The 20,389-nt window shown below is 46.1% G+C and overlaps 2 protein-coding genes across 2 annotated transcripts; both read left to right on the top strand.

The window, feature by feature from the left end:
- The first annotated feature begins 1,985 nt into the window (after positions 1-1,985).
- On the top strand, positions 1,986-4,583 carry LOC134441699 (uncharacterized protein K02A2.6-like). Its single transcript, XM_063192092.1, has one exon. The coding sequence runs from the start codon at positions 1,986-1,988 to the stop codon at positions 4,581-4,583; it is 2,598 nt and encodes an 865-aa protein (XP_063048162.1).
- An 11,247-nt stretch (positions 4,584-15,830) lies between these two features.
- Positions 15,831-19,165, top strand: LOC134440851 (uncharacterized). The gene is made up of 10 exons (XM_063191001.1): positions 15,831-15,908; positions 16,112-16,253; positions 16,631-17,272; positions 17,411-17,530; positions 17,712-17,812; positions 17,901-18,020; positions 18,254-18,301; positions 18,400-18,483; positions 18,560-18,625; positions 19,093-19,165. The coding sequence occupies exons 2-10, from the start codon at positions 16,112-16,114 to the stop codon at positions 19,102-19,104; spliced, it is 1,335 nt and encodes a 444-aa protein (XP_063047071.1). The 5' UTR covers positions 15,831-15,908; the 3' UTR covers positions 19,105-19,165.
- Positions 19,166-20,389: the final 1,224 nt, after the last annotated feature.

The following is a 20,389-nucleotide window of genomic DNA, read 5'->3' as shown; positions in this document are numbered from 1 at the left end:
AGCGGCAGCACAACAACTATGATTTATCATATGAAAGTGCGCCACCCTCACCTCGATGAGCAACGAAGCCAAACAACGGTCCTAGCTATGCTTGGGGGGAGGGCATGTGACAAGCAGCGGTCGGAAATGATTACCAAAAAAATATGCCAGATGATCGAAAAGGATTTGCTACCGATTGATATGGTGAGCGGACAGGGCTTTAAAGAGCTCATGAAACTCATGGAACCCAACTTCTCAATCCCGTCACGCCAGACGATCACCTCCAGGATCGGGCATCGCTTTGCCGGCAAGAATGGTGAGCTCCTCGCTAACCTCTCTGCTGTCAAGAGCGTTGCAATCACTACAGACTCCTGGACAGCGCTCACCACGGAGTCCTACGTGACAGTGACATGCCACTGGATAGACCAGGACTGGCACATGAAATCAGCTGTCCTAATGACCAAGAGTATGCCAGGCAGGCACACAGCGGACAACCTGTCTGCATTGTTGAAGGAGACTGTTGACCACTGGGGCTTGACAGGGAAGGTGGTTGCTGTAACGTGAGCGTTGAATAGGTTCTGTGTGTTCCTCATCAGATACCATAGGTTAAGGACCCCACAGGAAGTGGGTGTGGTTCTGTATGTATATACGTTATGATCTATGTGATCAAGGTCATTAATTAAATGGTTGACTGTCTCCAGTGTCTCGTGTCCTCAGTCCGGTTATAGCTAAGCTAATATAATAGTACTTAGAAAGTACGTATTAGTACATGGTGTCAGAAGTGCGTGTCGGAACACAGCGAAATAAGGATGGAATCGCTTTTCCCGGTAACCCCACCGGACAACTTTGATTTCTCGGACTTTTCCACATGGCCGAACTGGATTCGTCGTTTCGAAAGATTCCGCGTGGCGGCGGGACTTGACAAGAAAGATGAACAGTACCAGGTGAATGCCTTAGTTTATGCCATGGGAGATAAGGCAGACGATATTCTGTCAACCCTCGTCTTTGATGCAGAGCAGAACGAGAGCGTTAACAAGTATCAGTCAGTGAGGGCAGCTTTTGACAAATATTTCATTTGCAAGTACAACGTCATTTATGAAAGGGCGCGCTTTAACAGGCGTAGCCAGGAGGCAGGCGAAACCGCTGAAGCCTTCATCGCGGCAGTTTATAAACTGTCTGAGCACTGCCAATATGGCCCTCTGCAAGACGAAATGATCAGAGACAGATTAGTCGTTGGCATAAAACACAACGGACTTTCCGAAAAGTTACAACGGGACAATGAATTAACGTTGGAAAAGGCAATCACAGCAATTCGCCAACACGAAGAAATTAAAAAGCAGCAGCCAGTGGTGCGGGAGGCTATGGCTAGCGAACAAAGAGAGGCGAATGTGGACTTGCTGAAATTTAAGAAAAAGACATTCAGAGACAATCAGACAGGGAAAATGTCCTATGGAAAGGGACAAAAGGACTTTCAAAAAGGACAGAAAAGCTGTGGGCGGTGTGGAAAAGGGCCGCCACACTCCCTGAACAACTGTGCTGCACGAGATGCTGAGTGCAGGAAATGTAGGAAGAGGGGGCATTTTGCAGCCGTTTGCAAGTCGGGCAGAGTAGGTGCAGTGCTGGAGGCAGAGGAAGAGGGGACACTTTTCCTGGGTGCAGTGTCCACAGGGAGGAAACCTGCATGGACGAAAACACTGAAAGTGAATGGACAGTCACTTACCTTCAAGCTGGATACAGGTGCGGACGCAACCGTCATCCCAAGCGCTGCCTACTCCGAGAGACTGCATGGCCCACTCACCAAAGCATCCATACCACTGTGTGGACCCAGCAACGAACCACTTCAGGTCAGAGGTCAGTTTAATGCAGTAATGACATACAAAGACAGGACAACAGTACAGCCTGTCTATGTGGTGCAAAAGCTAGCAACACCACTGCTGGGTCTGCCAGCCATTTCAGACCTGAAATTGATTCATGTAGTGGACAGTGTAGTTGAGTCTGAGAATGACATGAAGAAACAGTACTCCGAGGTCTTCACAGGACTGGGTTGCCTCACAGGAGAGTACAAAATCAAATTAAAGGACAATGTTAAGCCCTTTGCACTGTCGCTACCACGTCGTGTACCTCTGCCACTGCACGACAAGGTCAAGGAGGAGCTCCAGAGAATGGAGAAAATGGGTGTGATCGTGCCCATAGAGGAGCCTACAGATTGGTGTGCGGGCATGGTCGTGGCTCCGAAGCCCAACGGGAAAATCAGGATCTGCTCCGACATGACTCGCCTGAACGAGTACATCTGCAGAGAGAGACACATCCTGCCAGCTGTCGACGAAACCCTGGCCAAGCTGGCTGGGGCCACGGTGTTTTCGAAGCTGGATGCTACAGCTGGATTCTGGCAGGTACCCCTACATCCACAATCAGTCCCACTCACTACATTCATCACGCCATTCGGGCGATACTGCTACAAGAGACTGCCATTCGGCATATCGTCAGCACCTGAGCACTTCCAAAAACGGCTGACACAGATGCTGACAGGGCTAGAAGGGACTGTATGCCATGCTGATGACATCCTGGTCTTCGGGTCAACTCGAGAGCAACATGACCAGAGGCTGCACAGGGTGTTGGGGCGGCTCCAGGAACAGGGGCTGACACTGAACAGTGAAAAGTGCCAGTTCGCCGTCAGCGAGGTGACGTTCCTGGGCCACATCGTCGGCGAGAGGGGCATACAAGCAGATCCAGCAAAGATAAAAGCCATCACAGAGATGCCCACCCCCAAGGATGCTGCGGACGTCAAAAGGTTTGTGGGCATGGTCAACTACGTGGGCAAGTTCTCCCCACGTATAGCACAGCTCACTCAGCCACTTAGAGACCTGCTCAAATCCGACACAGACTGGGTGTGGGGCAGTGCACAGCAGAGAGCATTCGACGAGCTGCGCAGAGAACTCAGCTCGCCAACAGTCCTGGCCCAGTACTGTCTGCACCGAGAGACTATAGTAGCAGCAGATGCTTCATCCTTTGGGCTAGGGGGAGTATTATCACAGAAGCAGCAGTCTGGAGAGTGGAGGCCAGTAGCCTTCATATCTCGCAGCATGACAGACACGGAGCGTAGATACGCCCAGATAGAGAAGGAAGCGCTGGCGCTGACCTGGGCGTGCGAGCGTTTTCAGTCTTACCTGATAGGGAAGGACTTTTTAATACAGACTGATCACAAACCTCTGATTTCCCTGCTGGGCAGTAGGGCATTGGATGACCTACCACCCCGCATCCTGAGATTCAGGCTGCGGCTGCTTCGCTTCACATACACGATCGAGCACGTGCCTGGAAAGAAGCTGGTCACAGCGGACGCGCTCTCCAGGGCACCCATCCAAGCGCCGCCTACGCCAGAGGACAAGCAGCTGGAGGAGGATGTGTGTGTCTCCATCAACACCATCATGGAGCACCTGCCAGCATCAGAGCAGAGGTTAGTGCAGATCAGAGCGGCACAAGATGCAGATGATGTGTGTAAAAGACTCAAATGTATGGTGCAAACAGGTTGGCCCCGGAACAAAAAGGCACTTCCACCACAACTGCAGCTGTACTGGCAGTACCAACAGGACCTGCTGGTGGCAGACGGACTGCTGATGAAAGGCGAAAGACTCGTCATCCCAGCCACACTGCAGGAGGAAATGCTGGCCAAGATCCATGAGGGTCACCAAGGTATGACAAAGTGTGTGGCCAGAGCGCAGCACTCAGTGTGGTGGCCAGGTCTGTCCAAACAGATCAAGGAGAGGGTGGGAAACTGTGAAACGTGCGCACAGGAGGCCCACAATGCACCAGAGCCACTGCTGACAACTCAGCTGCCAGAGAGGCCATGGCAGCGTGTGGCAGTGGATCTTTTTCAGTGGGAAAATGCAATGTATCTCCTGTGCATAGACTACTACTCACGCTACATAGAAGTGGCAAATCTAACCTCCACCACCACAGCTCACGTGACAGGCAAGCTGAAGGCGATCTTTGGCCGTCACGGTGTCCCAGAGACCGTTGTCAGTGACAACGGCCCCCAATTTTCTGCAGCGGAGTTTGCAGCCTTTGCCAGAGACTACGACTTCGTACACACAACCAGCAGTCCCCGCTACCCTCAAAGTAACGGAGAGGCTGAGAGGGCGGTGAGGACGGTGAAATCGCTTCTGAAGAAGGGAGAAGATCCCCACAAGGCGCTCATGGCCTACAGGGCCACTCCGTTGGCGCACGGCTCGTCCCCGGCACAGCTGCTGATGGGCCGCAACATCAGGACGCCCTTGCCGGTCAGCGAGGGGAAACTTCAACCTGCGTGGCCTGACCTGCAGGCCTTCAGAAAGAAAGACCAGGAGGTAAAAGAGCAACAGGCCTCCTGGTACAACAAAAGACACAACACAAAGGCAAGACCAGCACTCAGGCCAGGACAAAAGGTCTGGGTGAAGAACTCAAAAGAGACAGGTACGGTGAGTGGTCCAGCTCAGACACCCAGGTCATACAACATTGACCTGCCCTCAGGCACCCTGAGGAGAACCCGATCTCATATCAGAGTCGTTCCACAACCAGAGACAAGAGTGGGCCGGACCATCCGACCACCAAACAGACTGAACCTGTAAAACAAAAGCTGTGGTTTGGAACACAGGGCATAATAAACCCTGCACAGCTTGGGGAACCGGGCAGTCTACCCCGACCCCTAGGTAAACAAACTGATTTAAATGAACAGTTCATGAAAAAAAAAGATGAAAAGTTCATGGAAAAGAAAATGATTTAAATGAATAGTTCATGGGAAAAAAAAGATGAAATGAAAGTTCATGAGAAGAGAAAAGAAAAAGAAAACATGGAATGAAATTCAATGTAAATGATTTGTGTGATAATTAACTAAAGGGGGGAGATGTAATGTTGGAATGATATTCAATGTAAATGATTTGAGGATAAGTAACTAAAGGGGGGAGATGTAACGTGAGCGTTGAATAGGTTCTGTGTGTACCTCATCAGATACCATAGGTTAAGGACCCCACAGGAAGTGGGTGTGGTTCTGTATGTATATACGTTATGATCTATGTGATCAAGGTCATTAATTAAATGGTTGACTGTCTCCAGTGTCTCGTGTCCTCAGTCCGGTTATAGCTAAGCTAATATAATAGTACTTAGAAAGTACGTATTAGTACAGTTGCTTGCGTCCACGACAACGCAAGCAACATAGTGGCTGCCAACAACGTGGAGAGGGTGGACTGGATGTCGGTTTCTTGCTTTGCGCATACCCTGCAACTGGCCATCAACGACGCATTCAAAATGTTTGTCTATCGAGTGGTGTGTGCTGCGGGTAAACTGGTGCGCCATTTCAGTCACAGCACCGTAGCGTGCAAGGCGTTGGAGGAAAAACAACAGCAGATGAGGCTCCCGACCCACAAACTCATCCAGTCCTGCAAGACTCGGTGGAACTCTGTCGTGGACATGTTCGCGAGGCTGCTGGAGCAGCGGTGGGCAGTGACGGCTGTCCTGTCCGACCGCACCGTGACCAAGCTGCAAGACGCCAGGGTCCTGGAGCTCACCGACGAATACTGGGGGATAATGGGCGATCTTGCACCCCTCCTGGAAACCCTGAAATGTGCTACGACGGTCATGTCCTCCGAGAAGACCGTGTCCATCTCCCACATCTACCCCATCACCTACAGCATCGTAAAAAAACACCTGCTCGTTGCTGCAGATGACCGGCCTCGGGTGGCGGAGTTTAAGAGGACGGTCCTACGATCACTCAGTGAACGCATGGAGGCAAGTTATTTCGTCTGTAGCCTATATTAATTAAGTAGGACTATCCTAATGTCATATTGCCTATATAGTCAATCATTACATAGGCCTAGGGTATTTAATGGTTAATACAACCATGCCTGTATTTATAGCCCTTAAGTAGGCCTATGCCCATTATATTTTAGTAGATCCTATAGTTATAAATACAATATAAAATTATAAATAAATCGACTATTTTAATTAAAAAAAAATATTAAAGCATGTATTCTGAGGTATCCGGACTATGCTTACATGTTCTAACAATTAATTACATTTATTTTATCTACATTCTTCGTCAGGTGGATAGCGAACGCTTGATTTCAATGCCAGCGCTGGTGGCCTCAGCCCTCGACCCTCGGCATAAACACCTCCCGTTCCTGCCCCCAGCAGAAAGAGACGCAGTTTTCGACAAAGTCCAGCAACTCTGTGCTGATGTGGAGCGCGCCACGCATGAGATGGATGAGGAGCCAGAGGACGTGCCTGGTACCATAGGAGAAGGGGACGGTGCAGTGGCAGGTCCATCTGGCGTGGGCTGCAAGGAGAGCGCGATGTACATGCTACTTGGAAACGACTACGGCACTGTCGTAACCGCTGCGGATCCTCAACTTGAGGTGGACATGTACAGGAAAGAGAGCCGCTCATCACTTGACAGCAATCCGCTGGAGTGGTGGGGCGCAAATCACACGCGCTTTCCCCGCCTGGCGAGCTTGGCCGAGCGCTACCTCTGCATCCCCGGGACATCGGTGCCATCAGAGAGAGTGTTCTCCGCTGCTGGCCTAGTGGTAAATCGCCTGCGCACACGTCTCACTCCGGAGCATGTGGACATGCTCGTTTTTCTGAATAAGAATTAATAAATAATTGTGTGTGTGTGTGTGTGTGTGTGTGTGCGCGCGCACGCGTTGGGTGTGCGTCCGCTGTTTTTCTTAATCAAGGCCCTTGGCCTTCACACGCGGTGTTATGTGTTCCCCCCGTTCACCGTTTAAACAGTTTGAAATTGAAGTTCACCGAAGTCTATTGAAAATAAAACAATGCTCTTAATGTAGATCTTAGTATTTCACACGATGTGTTTGTGTTCATGTTTGCTATTTGTTCAAGTTCACCGAGATCTTGCAAATAAAATAAATACATAAAATATAAAGAAATGGTTCTTATCGTCATTATATAATTTTCACCCATTCTCACAATCATTTTTACGTGGTAGGCCTATGTTAAGTGCTTATAGCCTATTGAAATCCTGACGGTAATATTGTGATAAACTTCACTGCTTAGTGGCTGCCTGTTGACTATGACATGATGTTAGTTGTAACAATTTAATAGCTAATTTGAGCAGCACGTTACTGTTAATAATCGGTAGGCTACTTTTTTCTTTTAAAGAAGACGTTGGTTAATATGCCTAGCAGCTTTTTCTTTGTGACTTTGTAGGCTACGTGAGCTATAGCCCGAGCTCTGTGTCGCATTGCATAGAAGGTCGACGTTGTAAAGCGACGTTGTAATGCGCCTAACCATTCTAATTTGGGGGCATAACTTTGTTTCACGGGTAGAAAACGACGCGCGACAGGACAGGGGGTCCATAACTGCCGTTATAGAATTTTCGATCACCGGTTAACCACCGGTTAAGGAGGCTCGGTAACCGGTAAAGATTTTTTTTAAATTTCGCCATCCCTACACTTGCATGCGGTCGTTTGCTAGCTAGCATTGACAAACCATTGACCGCAGTTAGTATTTGGCCGAATGCAAGTAAACAGAAATATTAAACCAATTCCGATGGTGAACGGAAGGAGACATTATGTTGTTTGTTCGCAGAGATTGAGTAACTCTCAGGTGTTGATCGTTTGTGGTGCAGATATGTTAGTGTAAGGGATATCAACTAGCCGAGTTGGCGGGAAGCTTCATACAGTAGTATCTGTAGGGCGAACTGCTCAGTTACACTAAACTAACAGGTGGTAGGCTAGCACCCATGTGGTCTTCTGAAGAACCTGTGTTTGATGCACCCCATATGTTGAAAATTTGAATCAACAATTTTCCTTCGTTTGAACATCGTTTGTACATGATTGTGCCGGTAAAATGAACGTTCGTGCATAAAGCGTTTTTATGTTATGTAACTGTTAATTTTCAATTTGATTTCAATGGGGTTCAGCCTCTGGGCTCAACACTGCTATCTGTTGGCACTGTGATATTATTACTTTTCCCTGTAATTAGTAAAGTAACTAATTACAGTGCTAAATTGGGTAACTTAATTAGACTACAATATATTATTAGACTACAATAATGTGCAAAATTTAAGTAATGTAACCTATTACATTTTAACTACCCAACTTGCCCAACACTGTCTGTTGGCCACCAGGGAAATGGATTTCTATAAAATAGAAATGGCATCGTAGCAATATTTTATGTCTATAACATGCCGAAATTAACTGTTGTGCACATACTTGTAGGGGTAATCCCACATTTATTGGACGTGAGGAATATTCTTCCTCACGCAAGGGCACCAAAATATGTAGGTAAACTAACATTTATGGCTACGGGGACTATTCTTCCTCACTCACGGGCACCAAAATATGTAGGGTCAACTACAATTAATGGGTACGACGTTAAATGTAAGGGAAGTACAGTAATGTAATTATAATTACATTAATAAGTATACAATTCTTATACAGTTCCAAATAGGCCTATGTAATGTGTTATTACTATATGTGAGGAATAAGAGTATAAGAAATGATGCATGAAGAGTGTGTTAAACTCTTCACGTTGGGTATCAATAATGTGTAGGTGTGTACTTATGGAATCGTCAATTGTCTAATTAATGATTGCATAAAACACGGTTCATGACCGTCTCATAAAATCATGACCATTATTGACAAATAATCTGAAGGTTTTGTGTGAATTCTTTTCTGGTTGACTTCGTAGAAATTGTTCAAATAAGACAAACACAGTTCACCACAATGTACATTTATTGTAAAAGCATCATCTGGTCATAACACTGATACAGCCAATGTGACTTGCAGGGCATAAGAACTTAGGTAAAATATACAATATATACACGGGGTATGAGAGGATGCGCTCTGTGTGTGTGTGTGTGTGTGTGTGTGTGTGTTAACGCTATGCGAGAGAGAGAAAGAGAGAGAGAGAGGAGGGGCGCGTGGCGAGCGCTTTCTGTGAGCGCCGCGCACCTCTATTACCGCGTGTGCGGAGCGGTGGGAGGAGAGAGAGAGAGAGATGTATGTTCTATGAACTATGGCTCAAATGATTCTGCGCAGCGCTGCGCGCAGGACCGAAATATGAGATACGAGGAGGGGCGTTAAGCTTTCGGCTGATGAAGCGGGAACTTATCTTCAAGATAGAATTCAAGCTAGTCAGAGAATACTGTCCTTTGTCTTAAGGCTTTACAGTATGTGTGGGGGGAGGGAAAAGGGAGCGTTTGGCGCTCTTTTCCGACAATAGCTTACGTCCTCGACTCAGTGACTCAATGGTTTAAAACACTGGTACGTGTATCTCTGTGAGTGGGTAATTTACATGTGGGTGCAAGTATGGCCTATGGCAATATTGCAACTAATGTAAACTAAGAATAGCGTGTGGCTATCTGTGGTGATGAGAGGGGAGAAAGAGAGAAAGAAAAGAAAGAACAGATAGAACAAAATAACCCAAAATAAAATATATCACACTCTACAAGTGTGGATATTTAAACACAACTCCTCAAAGCTATGTAACAGTTCTAACTGCGTATCTTTGCCCAAACTCAGTGCTTACTCGTTATCCTTGGTAGGGAGAGAGAAATCCTTTGATCTCTCGGCGAGGTGGGTGTGTGCGTCTTCGTGCGCACGAGGTTCCTTTGTTCTCCAAGCTGCTCGGGTAGGCTACTGTCTGGGGTCCGAGCGATACCACGCGGTTCCGGCGCGAGGCTGTGATATGTCCAAAAAAGTCTTGCTTCGTTGAACGGGGAAAAGGAAAGTGGTATTTCGTTGTGTAGTCCGATTGTCTTTGCGGTGCCGTCCTGCGAAGGTCCAGTGAGAAGGGCGGGTGCACGTAGGTCCGTTCCACGCGTAATAACTATACCGGCTGTCCACTCTCTTGGGGAACAGACAATCAAGCCTCAACCGAATCTTTTTCGACTCCAGGGAGGTTCCTTTGATTTCAGTACTAGTAAAAGATTAACAATTGTCCGTACAAAAGTTATCCTATAGCGCGTGAGTTCCTCGTGGGTCCTGACTCACTGCTCTCCTAGCAGTGTCCGCAAAAGTCAAATGCAATACAAACGAAAACCGGTTGAAGGAAGAAAAATATATCGACTGTAGTGTTAACCGGACAAGATAATTTACAGTTTCAATAATTTCTAAAATAGCCGTCCCTCTAAGGGGACGTGTCTCGACACGTCTCACATCTTGATGGAGGAAGTCGGGCGGTCTCTCCTAGGGCGTCGGGCCTAGGGGAATAGAGAGGGGCATAGAGGTATAGCATACCTTGACCAGGGGTTTTATACATACGGGGCGGGGCTTCGCCACGTATGTATCTGATCAGGTACAGTAGGAAACAAAATGGTGTCTGTATTTTACAAAATGGCAGGCATTCGTAAAATGAGGGGAAATGAATTAAACTTTGGTGTAATAACGCCTACATACTACTATAATGCATAACATGCTGTATGCTTTCAGCATCCCACCCATTTCAAAGGGTGTCCGGACGCCCAGGAATATTTTGAAGATGGGACATTCAAATGCCCGTGCTGTACTTATACAGCAAAGGTCGAATACAGTTTCAAGGTGCATATGGGCAACCACCTCACACATGCTGTGCATCATGGAGGTAGGACATTGCTTTTGGTGTTTTTACATCAGAATATTGTTGGAATGGAGTTGTTGATGTGTTCTTTTTCTGTGTCACAGGATACTATATCTGTAAATGTAATAGGCCATGCAGGTCAGCAGCACATTTTCACTGCCTGTACTGCAGCCAAACTGTTATCAGGAAGGGGCAGGCTTTGACGCATTTAAATAAATGTGTCAGCCAGCCACAGCACCTGACCTCCACCTCCCAAACGCCACTTCCTGCCTCCACCCTCCATCAACTGGCCTCAACTGCTCCTCCAGCCTCCTCCACCCTCCATCACCTGGCCTCCACTGCTCCAACACCACCTCCAGCCTCCTCCACCCTTCATCAACTAGCCTCCACTGCTCCAACACCACCTCCAGCCTCCTCCACCCTCCCTCAACTAGCCTCCACTGCTCCTCCAGCCTCCTCCACCCTCCATCACCTGGCTTCCACCACTCCAACACCACCTCCAGCCTCCTCCACCCTCCATCACCTGGCCTCCACTGCTCCAACACCACCTCCAGCCTCATCCACCCTCCATCACCTGGCCTCCACTGCTCCAACACCACCTCCAGCCTCCTCCACCCTCCATCACCTGGCTTCCACCACTCCAACACCTCCTCCAGCCTCCTCCACCCTTCATCACCTGGCCTCCACTGCTCCACCACCTCCAGCCTCCTCCACCCTCCATCACCTGGCCTCCACTGCTCCAAGACCTCCTCCAGCCTCCTCCACCCTTCATCACCTGGCCTCCACTGCTCCAACACCACCTCCAGCCTCCTCCACCCTCCATCAACTGGCCTCCACTGCTCCTCCAGCCTCCTCCACCCTCCATCACCTGGCTTCCACCACTCCAACACCTCCTCCACCCTTCATCACCTGGCCTCCACTGCTCCACCACCTCCAGCCTCCTCCACCCTCCATCACCTGGCTTCCACTGCTCCTCCAGCCTCCTCCACCCTTCATCACCTGGCCTCCACTGCTCCAACACCACCTCCAGCCTCCTCCACCCTCCATCACCTGGCCTCCACTGCTCCAACACCACCTCCAGCCTCCTCCACCCTCCATCACCTGGCCTCCACTGCTCCAACACCACCTCCAGCCTCCTCCACCCTCCATAACCTGGCCTCCACTGCTCCAACACCACCTCCAGCCTCCTCCACCCTTCATCACCTGGCCTCCACTGCTCCAACACCACCTCCAGCCTCCATCACCTGGCCTCCACTGCTCCAACACCACCTCCAGCCTCCATCACCTGGCCTCCACTGCTCCAAGACCTCCTCCAGCCTCCTCCACCCTTCATCACCTGGCCTCCACTGCTCCAACACCACCTCCAGCCTCCTCCACCCTTCATCGGCCGACCTCCAATGTACCACTTAAAAGAAAAGAAAAAGTTATGTGTCCACATTGTGGTGTTGTTATAAATCGGAGGAACGTGAAGTTGCATATCCAAAGAAAGCATGCACCAACAGCAATGGACATAACATCTACTAAGCACTTAAAGGCACAGTGCCTTGACCACAATAACGGCATATTTGCCGTCATCAAATCCTTTTCTGGCCCCAACACTGCACTCCATGTTCAAAAAAAGACATGGGGGACGAATAGGAGCACCAGGTGTGAGCTGGATGTATGCAAGGTTAATGCTGAATTTGCTGCGAGATCAAATTGCAAGCATTTTGAATGTCCCCATATTCAATCCCTGCAGTACTGCCCACCAGCCAGGGATGATGACCCATCCCTTGAAGGGAATGTGCTGCAGGAGATGGTAAGGCAGAAGTGGTTTGGCAAGGAGAAGCAGGACCAGTGCTTGAAGCGGCAGAGAGAGGCCATAGTTGCAGGGACACCCCTGTCCTGCCAATTAACTATATGTACTCCTCCAACCAAAAAGTACATCTCAGTCTTTGAGCCTACTGTGTCTTATTACAGTCGGCTTGGTCGAGTCATTGTGACTTATGATTCAAAACAGCTGTCCTGGCACTGTCGCTGTGCTAAGCCCAGGCAGTCTTGCCTGCACAAAAACATCGCCAAGTGGCACCTGTTCCAGGTCGAACCGAACAGTTTTCGCAAAACACGGAGTATGGAAGAGGAAGGAAGCCAGTTCCCTTGTGAGGTGGAAGGAATGGACGAAGAAGTTAATCCACCAGAGGGAAGGGCTGTGGAGAGAATGGTGCGCTACATTTACCACTCCAAAAAAATGCCTCCTGTTCTCACCAATGACGTGATCATCACCGATAATTTTCCAAAAACCTTTACACCAGCAAAAATATACTGTACGGAATGTATGACACCAACTCTTCTTGGAGAACCGGAACTAATAACAATAAAGGGGAAAATTGTTACTGTGACGGATGTAATTGAAGGTTTGTAAAATTTGAATCTAAGCGTCTTATTTCACACTGTCTTCTGCAAGGACTGTTTTTGTTCCTGTCCTATTTTCATTCATTTTCTTTCTTCTGGTTTTATCTATCTACTGACTAAAATGCCAATTATCCTTCATTTGTCTTCATCAGGCATTTCACTGTACCGGAAACGGTGCCATACGTGTGGAATGGTATACCGGTACCAGGAATGGTCAGAAGGCATATTCAATTTTGATGACCACACCCTGCTGTCTTTGCACCTATGTCTGTTTCTGCGCAATAATCTTCAGGTAAGCTGTGAAGTTTCTTTTTATCTTCCAATTAACTTGAGTGTAGGATGAGCGGTATTCCCACGGGCCATGGAATTTCTGGAATGTCATGAAATTTCAGTAAAGCTTTTTCCAGTCATGGAAAGTCATGGAATTTCACCGTTTTGCATACAGTCATGGAGTACCATGGAATTTTCCTAACAGTGCTGCAGCAAAATGTATACAGTATATTATGTTTAATATTTTTGTTTAGTCTACAATGTTTTTGAGTTCTAAAATGATTCTAGAAGGCTAGCCATCATGCATTAACCACAGACCTAAATGTACCAGTTGTGAAATGAAATATTTTTCTCAAATACAGTATATCACGAAAGTGAATACACCCCTCACAGTTTTGCTAATTTTTGAGTATATTTTTTCATAGGAAAGCATTACAGAATTGTAACTTTGACACAATGATTAGTGACCTTTTAACAACATATTTAACCGCTTAAATTTCTTGTTCACTCAGAAAAAAACAAAATACAGCCATTAATGTTTGAACATGTACTCACAAAAGTGAGTACACCCCAGATTAAAATCCGGTAGAGAAGGGGCTATGTTGGCTCGAATCGTCTCGAAATGAAACGAAATGAAAAGGGATGACAAGGGAGGTCATCAGTGTGCGTTTCAACCTTTCTTTGCATTGAACTTTTACATTTTGAGTCTGCATCTGGCTTAAATAGATTGGTGTGAGATTTGAATGCAATCCTATGGAGAATGTCACGATCTGCTTCAGTAGTCACAGTGCATGTTGACATGTATGTTTCTTTTAGGTGTATTTCAGATTGCCAATGTTGACAGCATTCATGCATCCCCAAACCATGTCAGTCCCACTACCATGCTTGGCTTATGAGAGGATACACCTTTTTTGTAAAACTCACTTGTTTACCACCACACATGCTTGACACCATCTAAAGCAAATTTGTTTATCTTGGTCTCAGGATAGATGAACAGACCAAGGATATGGATCACTGGAACCATGTCGTGTGATCTGAAGAGACCAAGATAAACAAATTTGCTTTAGATGGTGTCAAGCATGTGTGGTGGTAAACAAGTGAGTTTTACACAAAAGGTGTATCCTCTCATAAGCCAAGCATGGTAGTGGGACTGACATGGTTTGGGGATGCATGAATGCTGTCAACATTGGCAATCTGAAATACACCTAAAAGAAACATGCATGTCAACATGCACTGTGACTACTGAAGCAGATCATGATATTCTCCATAGGATTGCATTCAAATCTCACACCAATCTATTTAAGCCAGATGCAGACTCAAAATGTAAAAGTTCAATGCAAAGAAAGGTTGAAACGCACACTGATGACCTCCCTTGTCATCCCTTTTCATTTCGTTTCATTTTGAGACGATTCGAGCCAACATAGCCCCTTCTCTACCGGATTTTAATCTGGGGTGTACTCACTTTTGTGAGTACATGTTCAAACATTAATGGCTGTATTTTGTTTTTTTCTGAGTGAACAAGAAATTTAAGGGGTTAAATATGTTGTTAAAACGCACTAATCATTGTGTCAAAGTTACAATTCTGTAATGCTTTCCTATGAAAAGATATACTCAAAAATCTGCAAAACTGTGAGGGGTGTATTCACTTTCGTGATATACTGTATATTATGAAGCCATGTGACTGGGAAAAACATGTTGCACCATTGCACATTTCTGACATTTAAGCCTACTTGAGTGTAAGTTCAGACTACCTCTGCGGGTAAACATTTATGTTTAGTTTTCATCCTTTTTTAACTTTGTCATTTCCTTTTACGGAAGTGTTCATGGAAATTCTGTGGTCATTGAAAAGTCATGGAATTTTAAATCAGACTTGGAGTGGGAACCCTGTCTATGTATTTGCACTGAAACCAGAATGACTGGTTTTTTTTTTTTATATGAATCAATGGTTTAAATGTGCTTATGCTGATTTTCAGACCCATCAGGCAGTTAGTAGGGCCATTGAGGTTCTAGAGAGAACCTCTGGAAAGACTTACCCATCCAAAAATAAGATCCTGCAAGCCTACCTTGCATTTGAAGCTCTCACGGGTCATGAATACACATATGCCTGTGTGTCATGTGGCCATAACCCCACCAGTGTTGTGATGGATCTTCACAAGAAGGGTGTCTTCAGTATGCCTCGTAAGCCTAAGTCTTTCTGACTTAAGTCTTCCTTCCTATCCATAATTGTCACGTTTGTAATTTCCTACCCTTGTTTGAACCACCACCTTTTATTTCTCTAAGTGGGCAACATTGAGGAGCCACCTGAAGATTTTGATGGCGACGTAGACATTCAACAGTTTTGGGACATGGTGTGCTTGGAAATGATTTCTTGGGGGCTGATGACTAGTGAGTATGAGGGCAATTCGCCCAATTCTATTTTATTCGTGAGAAGTTGAGGTGTACTGTTTGGTATGGAATTATGCACCGTGGTATATCAACATCATTAATGCAAAAACTTGACCCTTTATTTTTTCTTACTGGAAGACAACAAGGCAAATCCATTTGTTGTCAAGCCCAGTTATCATTTCTGGGCTCCGTGGATTGGGCCTTTTACCAGGAGGGGTGACAAGGTGCTCAATACAGAGTTTCAAAAGCGGCATACACCGCACAGTGCACAGGAGGAGGTGGAATTGACTGTGACTGAAGACCGCCTTACAGACGAGCTCCTGAAGCTTAAGGTCTTGATACCAAATTCTTTTGTTATTATGTGTGTCCATTTTAGTTAAAATTGGAAAAAAAAATGTATCTAGAAGCCATGAGTTTTGCTTGCAAATTCATATGAAGGTGGTACCCGGATCTGATGACAGGGATGATTCAATTATCCTGTTTTGATACTATTGGTATAATGCTATATTCAACAAATCACGTATGTTCATTTTAGATGGAGGATGTGCGTTCCTTGTGTAGGCAGTGTGGCGTGGATAGCAAAGGGTCTCGCATGGACCTGATTTTGAGACTGCAGGGACAAATGAAGAACCGAGCATCTTATGACAAAATGTTCCAGCAAATCTGGGGGGCTTCTGGTAAGGTCACTTGCGTTAAGTGTTTTGAAATTTGTTTTGTTGATGAGGTGGAGGACCTGATTGACCCGAATGTAAGAAAAGTGTTAATTCAGAAAATGTACATGATGTCACCATGTTCATGTTGAAATACTTAAGTCCTTGACAATGGCCCAGATAGTTTTTTTTTTTTTTTTTTTTTCCATTTCAAAAGCTAAATTGCAGCTTTGTACTGATGTTTTGTGTTGCCTGATATGCTACCCTTTACTTGGGTTTATCAACTATACTCTGCGGGAAATAACTGAAATGATTTGATTGAACTGCAATGATTTGATTTGGACCAGCTTGGTCCCTGCATAATGCCTCTTCTAAGTTGTTGTATGCCCTGTTTCCTCTGTCAGGTGGCTGGGCAGTAGTGACGTGCCCATGTTCGGTAGTATATGGAGTAAAGTTCAATCTCAGGGCTGAGAGCCCTAGGGATTTTACAGACATGTTGCTTTCTATGAAGCATTTCCCAAATGTGACCCTGTATGACTTTGCACGAGGACTGGCAACTCATGTCAATGTCAGAGAGCCGGGAATTTTTAGACCACATCAGGGAAGGCTGCTGGAGCCTATGGCATCAAACATTGCCCTTGCCAGCTCAGGCCAGGCAAAAGTGAGTCTACCATGGCTAGCGCTTAGGAAGGAGGTCCCTGATGTTGATGGCCACCCCATTTCTGGATCGGCAGACCATTACGCATTGTATGATCGCTTCCATGAGGGCAACACCAAGGATGCCAGGGATGTCTTGCGGAGGGTGGATCTCGTGCCTGAGATTTGTGGCTGGGTGAATAGCCAGACGGCTGAGCAACTATTTTCTGACATGAGGAAGAATAACTATTTTTTAAACATGATGTCCCCTTCCTCACACATCTTCTTAATGAGAAATATATTGCACCACCTTAATACCATCAAGAATTCGGCAACCATCCAGAAGATGAGAACGATGCTGGGTCCAGGAGTGGACATCCAGTTCAACACAAATGGCCAGACAGTGCTTGGTTTGTATCATATTATCATTCTGCTGGACACTTGGACACTAATTGTTACTTGCAACTGAATTTGCTTTATTGGTGATGTTTTGAAAACTTGTAGATTTTGGTCTTATATCAGTTTTCCCTCTTCTACCTACCTACCAGCTGAAACCACTGGGACCAGAGACCAGAGACCCACTCAGGAGCCTGCCTCGCCCACTCAGGAGCCTGCCTCGCCCACTCAGGAGCCTGCCTCGCCCACTCAGGAACCTGCCTCGCCTCCAAGTAAGCCTCCACCTTTCTATCCCCAGTGTCACACATCAGCACAGAATAGATGTTATAGAATAGTGTCATCTTTTGTACCAACTGACGTGTTTGTGTGACTTGGTAGGTTTTTGTGTCATCCCCACCAACTGAAACCTGTGGCCATATTTTGTAATAAGTAATGTGTTGTATTTTGCAACAGCTTGTGGTCCACACTGCGCTGACTCAACAGACCTCAGGAAAGTAAGGCCCTGCAGGCAGTCTTGGACACCTGGAGGCCGTCATCCTCTCCAAGACCAATTGGTACAAGGAAATATTAGCGGACTGCTGGCTTAATTTACAGAAGTTACTCTCAAAACACTATGTTCACTTCGTTTTCTCCTACTTTCAGTTAAGCTACATTCTGGATGAGAGTCGTCCCAGCCAGGAACTTGTTGTGAAAGATGGGCCAACATGCTTGACGAGGGAGAATTTCCTTACCTTGGGTCATAACAGGTCAATGGACTCAATGGTGAGTTGCACATTTGCTTAACAATCCAAAGCAAACGTGTGCATTTGTGCGTGCGTGTGTGTGTCGGAATTGTGTAAAACACTTTTACGTGATGTTCTGCTGTATGCCTGTGTAACAGGGATTTCAATGTTTTTTTCCTTTTGTATGGTTTGCGTTGTAGTCAGTAGTTGCTGTGTTTCTTTGTGTGAAGTGAACTTGTAGAATGAAAATGATCCTGTTGTGTTCCATTCTAGGTGGGAAATGCTTGCCTCCGTGTTGTGAAGGAGATGACTGAACACCAGGTATGTACTGTCATTTTTTGTGCGTTTTATTATTGCTTAAGACACCTTCAGTAACTTGCCTATTTTGATACGTGAAAGTACACGTTATCTGTCTGTAGGGAAAACATGTATTTGTTGTTGACCTCCACATCCCCCCAACGTGGCTCCATCCTCTGAATGCAGACCCTTATCACGCCTTTCCAGTAAGAACCTACACACATTGCTCAAAGTGTACTCTGATCCTAAATATTCAAACTGACCAAACTGTTTTTCTTTAAGGTGGACGTCACCAGCATGGACGCAGTTATTGTCCCCTTGTGGACACCAGGCCATTTTTTGGTTTGTGTAAGTGAGGATTGCTTTGAAACCTAAAACAACTATGCTGTTGCGGGGGGGGTGTTTACTTGCACTGTGTCAACTCAATAATAAGGCTCTGATTTCTTAGGTGATGAAGCCTCTCCAGAACAGGCTTTTGTTCCTTGATTCATTGTATGCTCTACGAGAACAAGGTTTTGGACACAAGACGTACCAAAACATCCTCAGGTTACAATAGGACACAATAGGATGTTTGCTTTGGGCGGTCATGTTCCCCTGACTTGCCAGTGTTAAAGCAGTTACTACAATAGGCGGTCACGTTCCCCTGACTTGCCAGTGTTAAAGCAGTTACTACAATAGGCGGTCATGTTCCCCTGACTTGCCAGTGTTAAAGCAGTTACTACAATAGGCGGTCACGTTCCCTTGACTTGCCTAGTTTGTGTCTTGTTTGCAATCAATCCTGACAATTGTACACTGTTTAAAATAATTTTTACTAGGGCTGTGGCTAGAAACCTGATTCCTGGAATTGAGTGGACAGAGGAGACTGGCTTGGATATTGAGGTAATAATTAATGACATAACAAGCACGTCATGGCATGTACGTATGTAGGCTATTGCTGTTCATCTGACAATGTTTTGGCACAGGGTCTGCCGCAACAAGTCCAAGGTGTGGATTGTGGAGTGTTTATGGTGATGGTGAGTTAATATGGCCCATTAACATAATGTTCATAACGTGTCATATGACTGGAAATATACATTATGGCTTATCATGCTACAGCAACTGCTGCTGCAAGCACGGCTTGCCAATGGTCGCGACCAACCGTAATTAATTTTTGTTCTCGCAGTACTCCTGGTATATCGCTATGGATGCGTCCTTTGATTTCACCATTGTAAGTACCATCTGTGTGCTAACTAATGTAAATAACATTATCATGATGCTATGTGGTTAACTTAATTGTAATGTTTTTCAGCTCGATATGCCTCACCATGCCTCACCATCTCCGGAGGTGGTGGTGCCAGCTTCTCATTGAGAACTATGAGATTGAAGGGTATGGTTCTTTCACTGCAATTGCAAAACAAATACAATTTCAACCAAAGTAAAGCAAATTAAGCTCTCGCTCTCTCTCTCTGTCTCTCTCTGTCTCTCTCTGTCTCTCTGTCTCTGTCTCTCTCTCCCTCTGTCTCTCTCTCTCTCTCTCTGTCTGTCTGTCTGTGCCTTGAAACTGTAGATATGGCAAAAGATTTTCGCATACTGAAGGCGCTGGAGAGTTCACGGAACTGACGCCCATATTCCGCATGCCAAGGAAACGCCACCTTCCTCCAGAGGTAAGATGTTAGTGTTGCTAACTTGCTTAATATAGCCTATACTTCTTTGTTTGGGTCTTTTAGGCTTTTCTTGGACTGGCCAGTAAATGTGGGGTTAGAAAGACAGTGTTAGTCAGGGGTGCTTTTCATACACATGGCATTAACATCTTCTCTAATCATTATTTGTCAAGGAACATTCATACGACAAAAAACCAAAGCCTGACACTGAGGAGGGTGGACTTTTGGAGGCAAGTCAGAATAAGTTTCATTGCCTTACATTCTATCACATTTTGAGGAGATTCAGATTGTTCATACCTTTAGAAATATATAATCAGAGTATGCGACATTGATTTTTCTTTCCATATGTCTGACTTTTTTTTTTTTTGTCCGGACCCTACTTTTCGGATGTGCCTTACTCTATCTCCACAGTTGCCATGGCACATATTGCGCCGTATTCTTCAGATGGTGATCCTGGAGGACGGTGATGGGG

Source organism: Engraulis encrasicolus, chromosome 24, assembly GCF_034702125.1.
Source record: "Engraulis encrasicolus isolate BLACKSEA-1 chromosome 24, IST_EnEncr_1.0, whole genome shotgun sequence".
NCBI lineage: Eukaryota > Metazoa > Chordata > Actinopteri > Clupeiformes > Engraulidae > Engraulis > Engraulis encrasicolus.
Note: the sequence above shows the minus strand (reverse complement) of the source record. Positions and strands in the feature narration are given on the sequence as shown.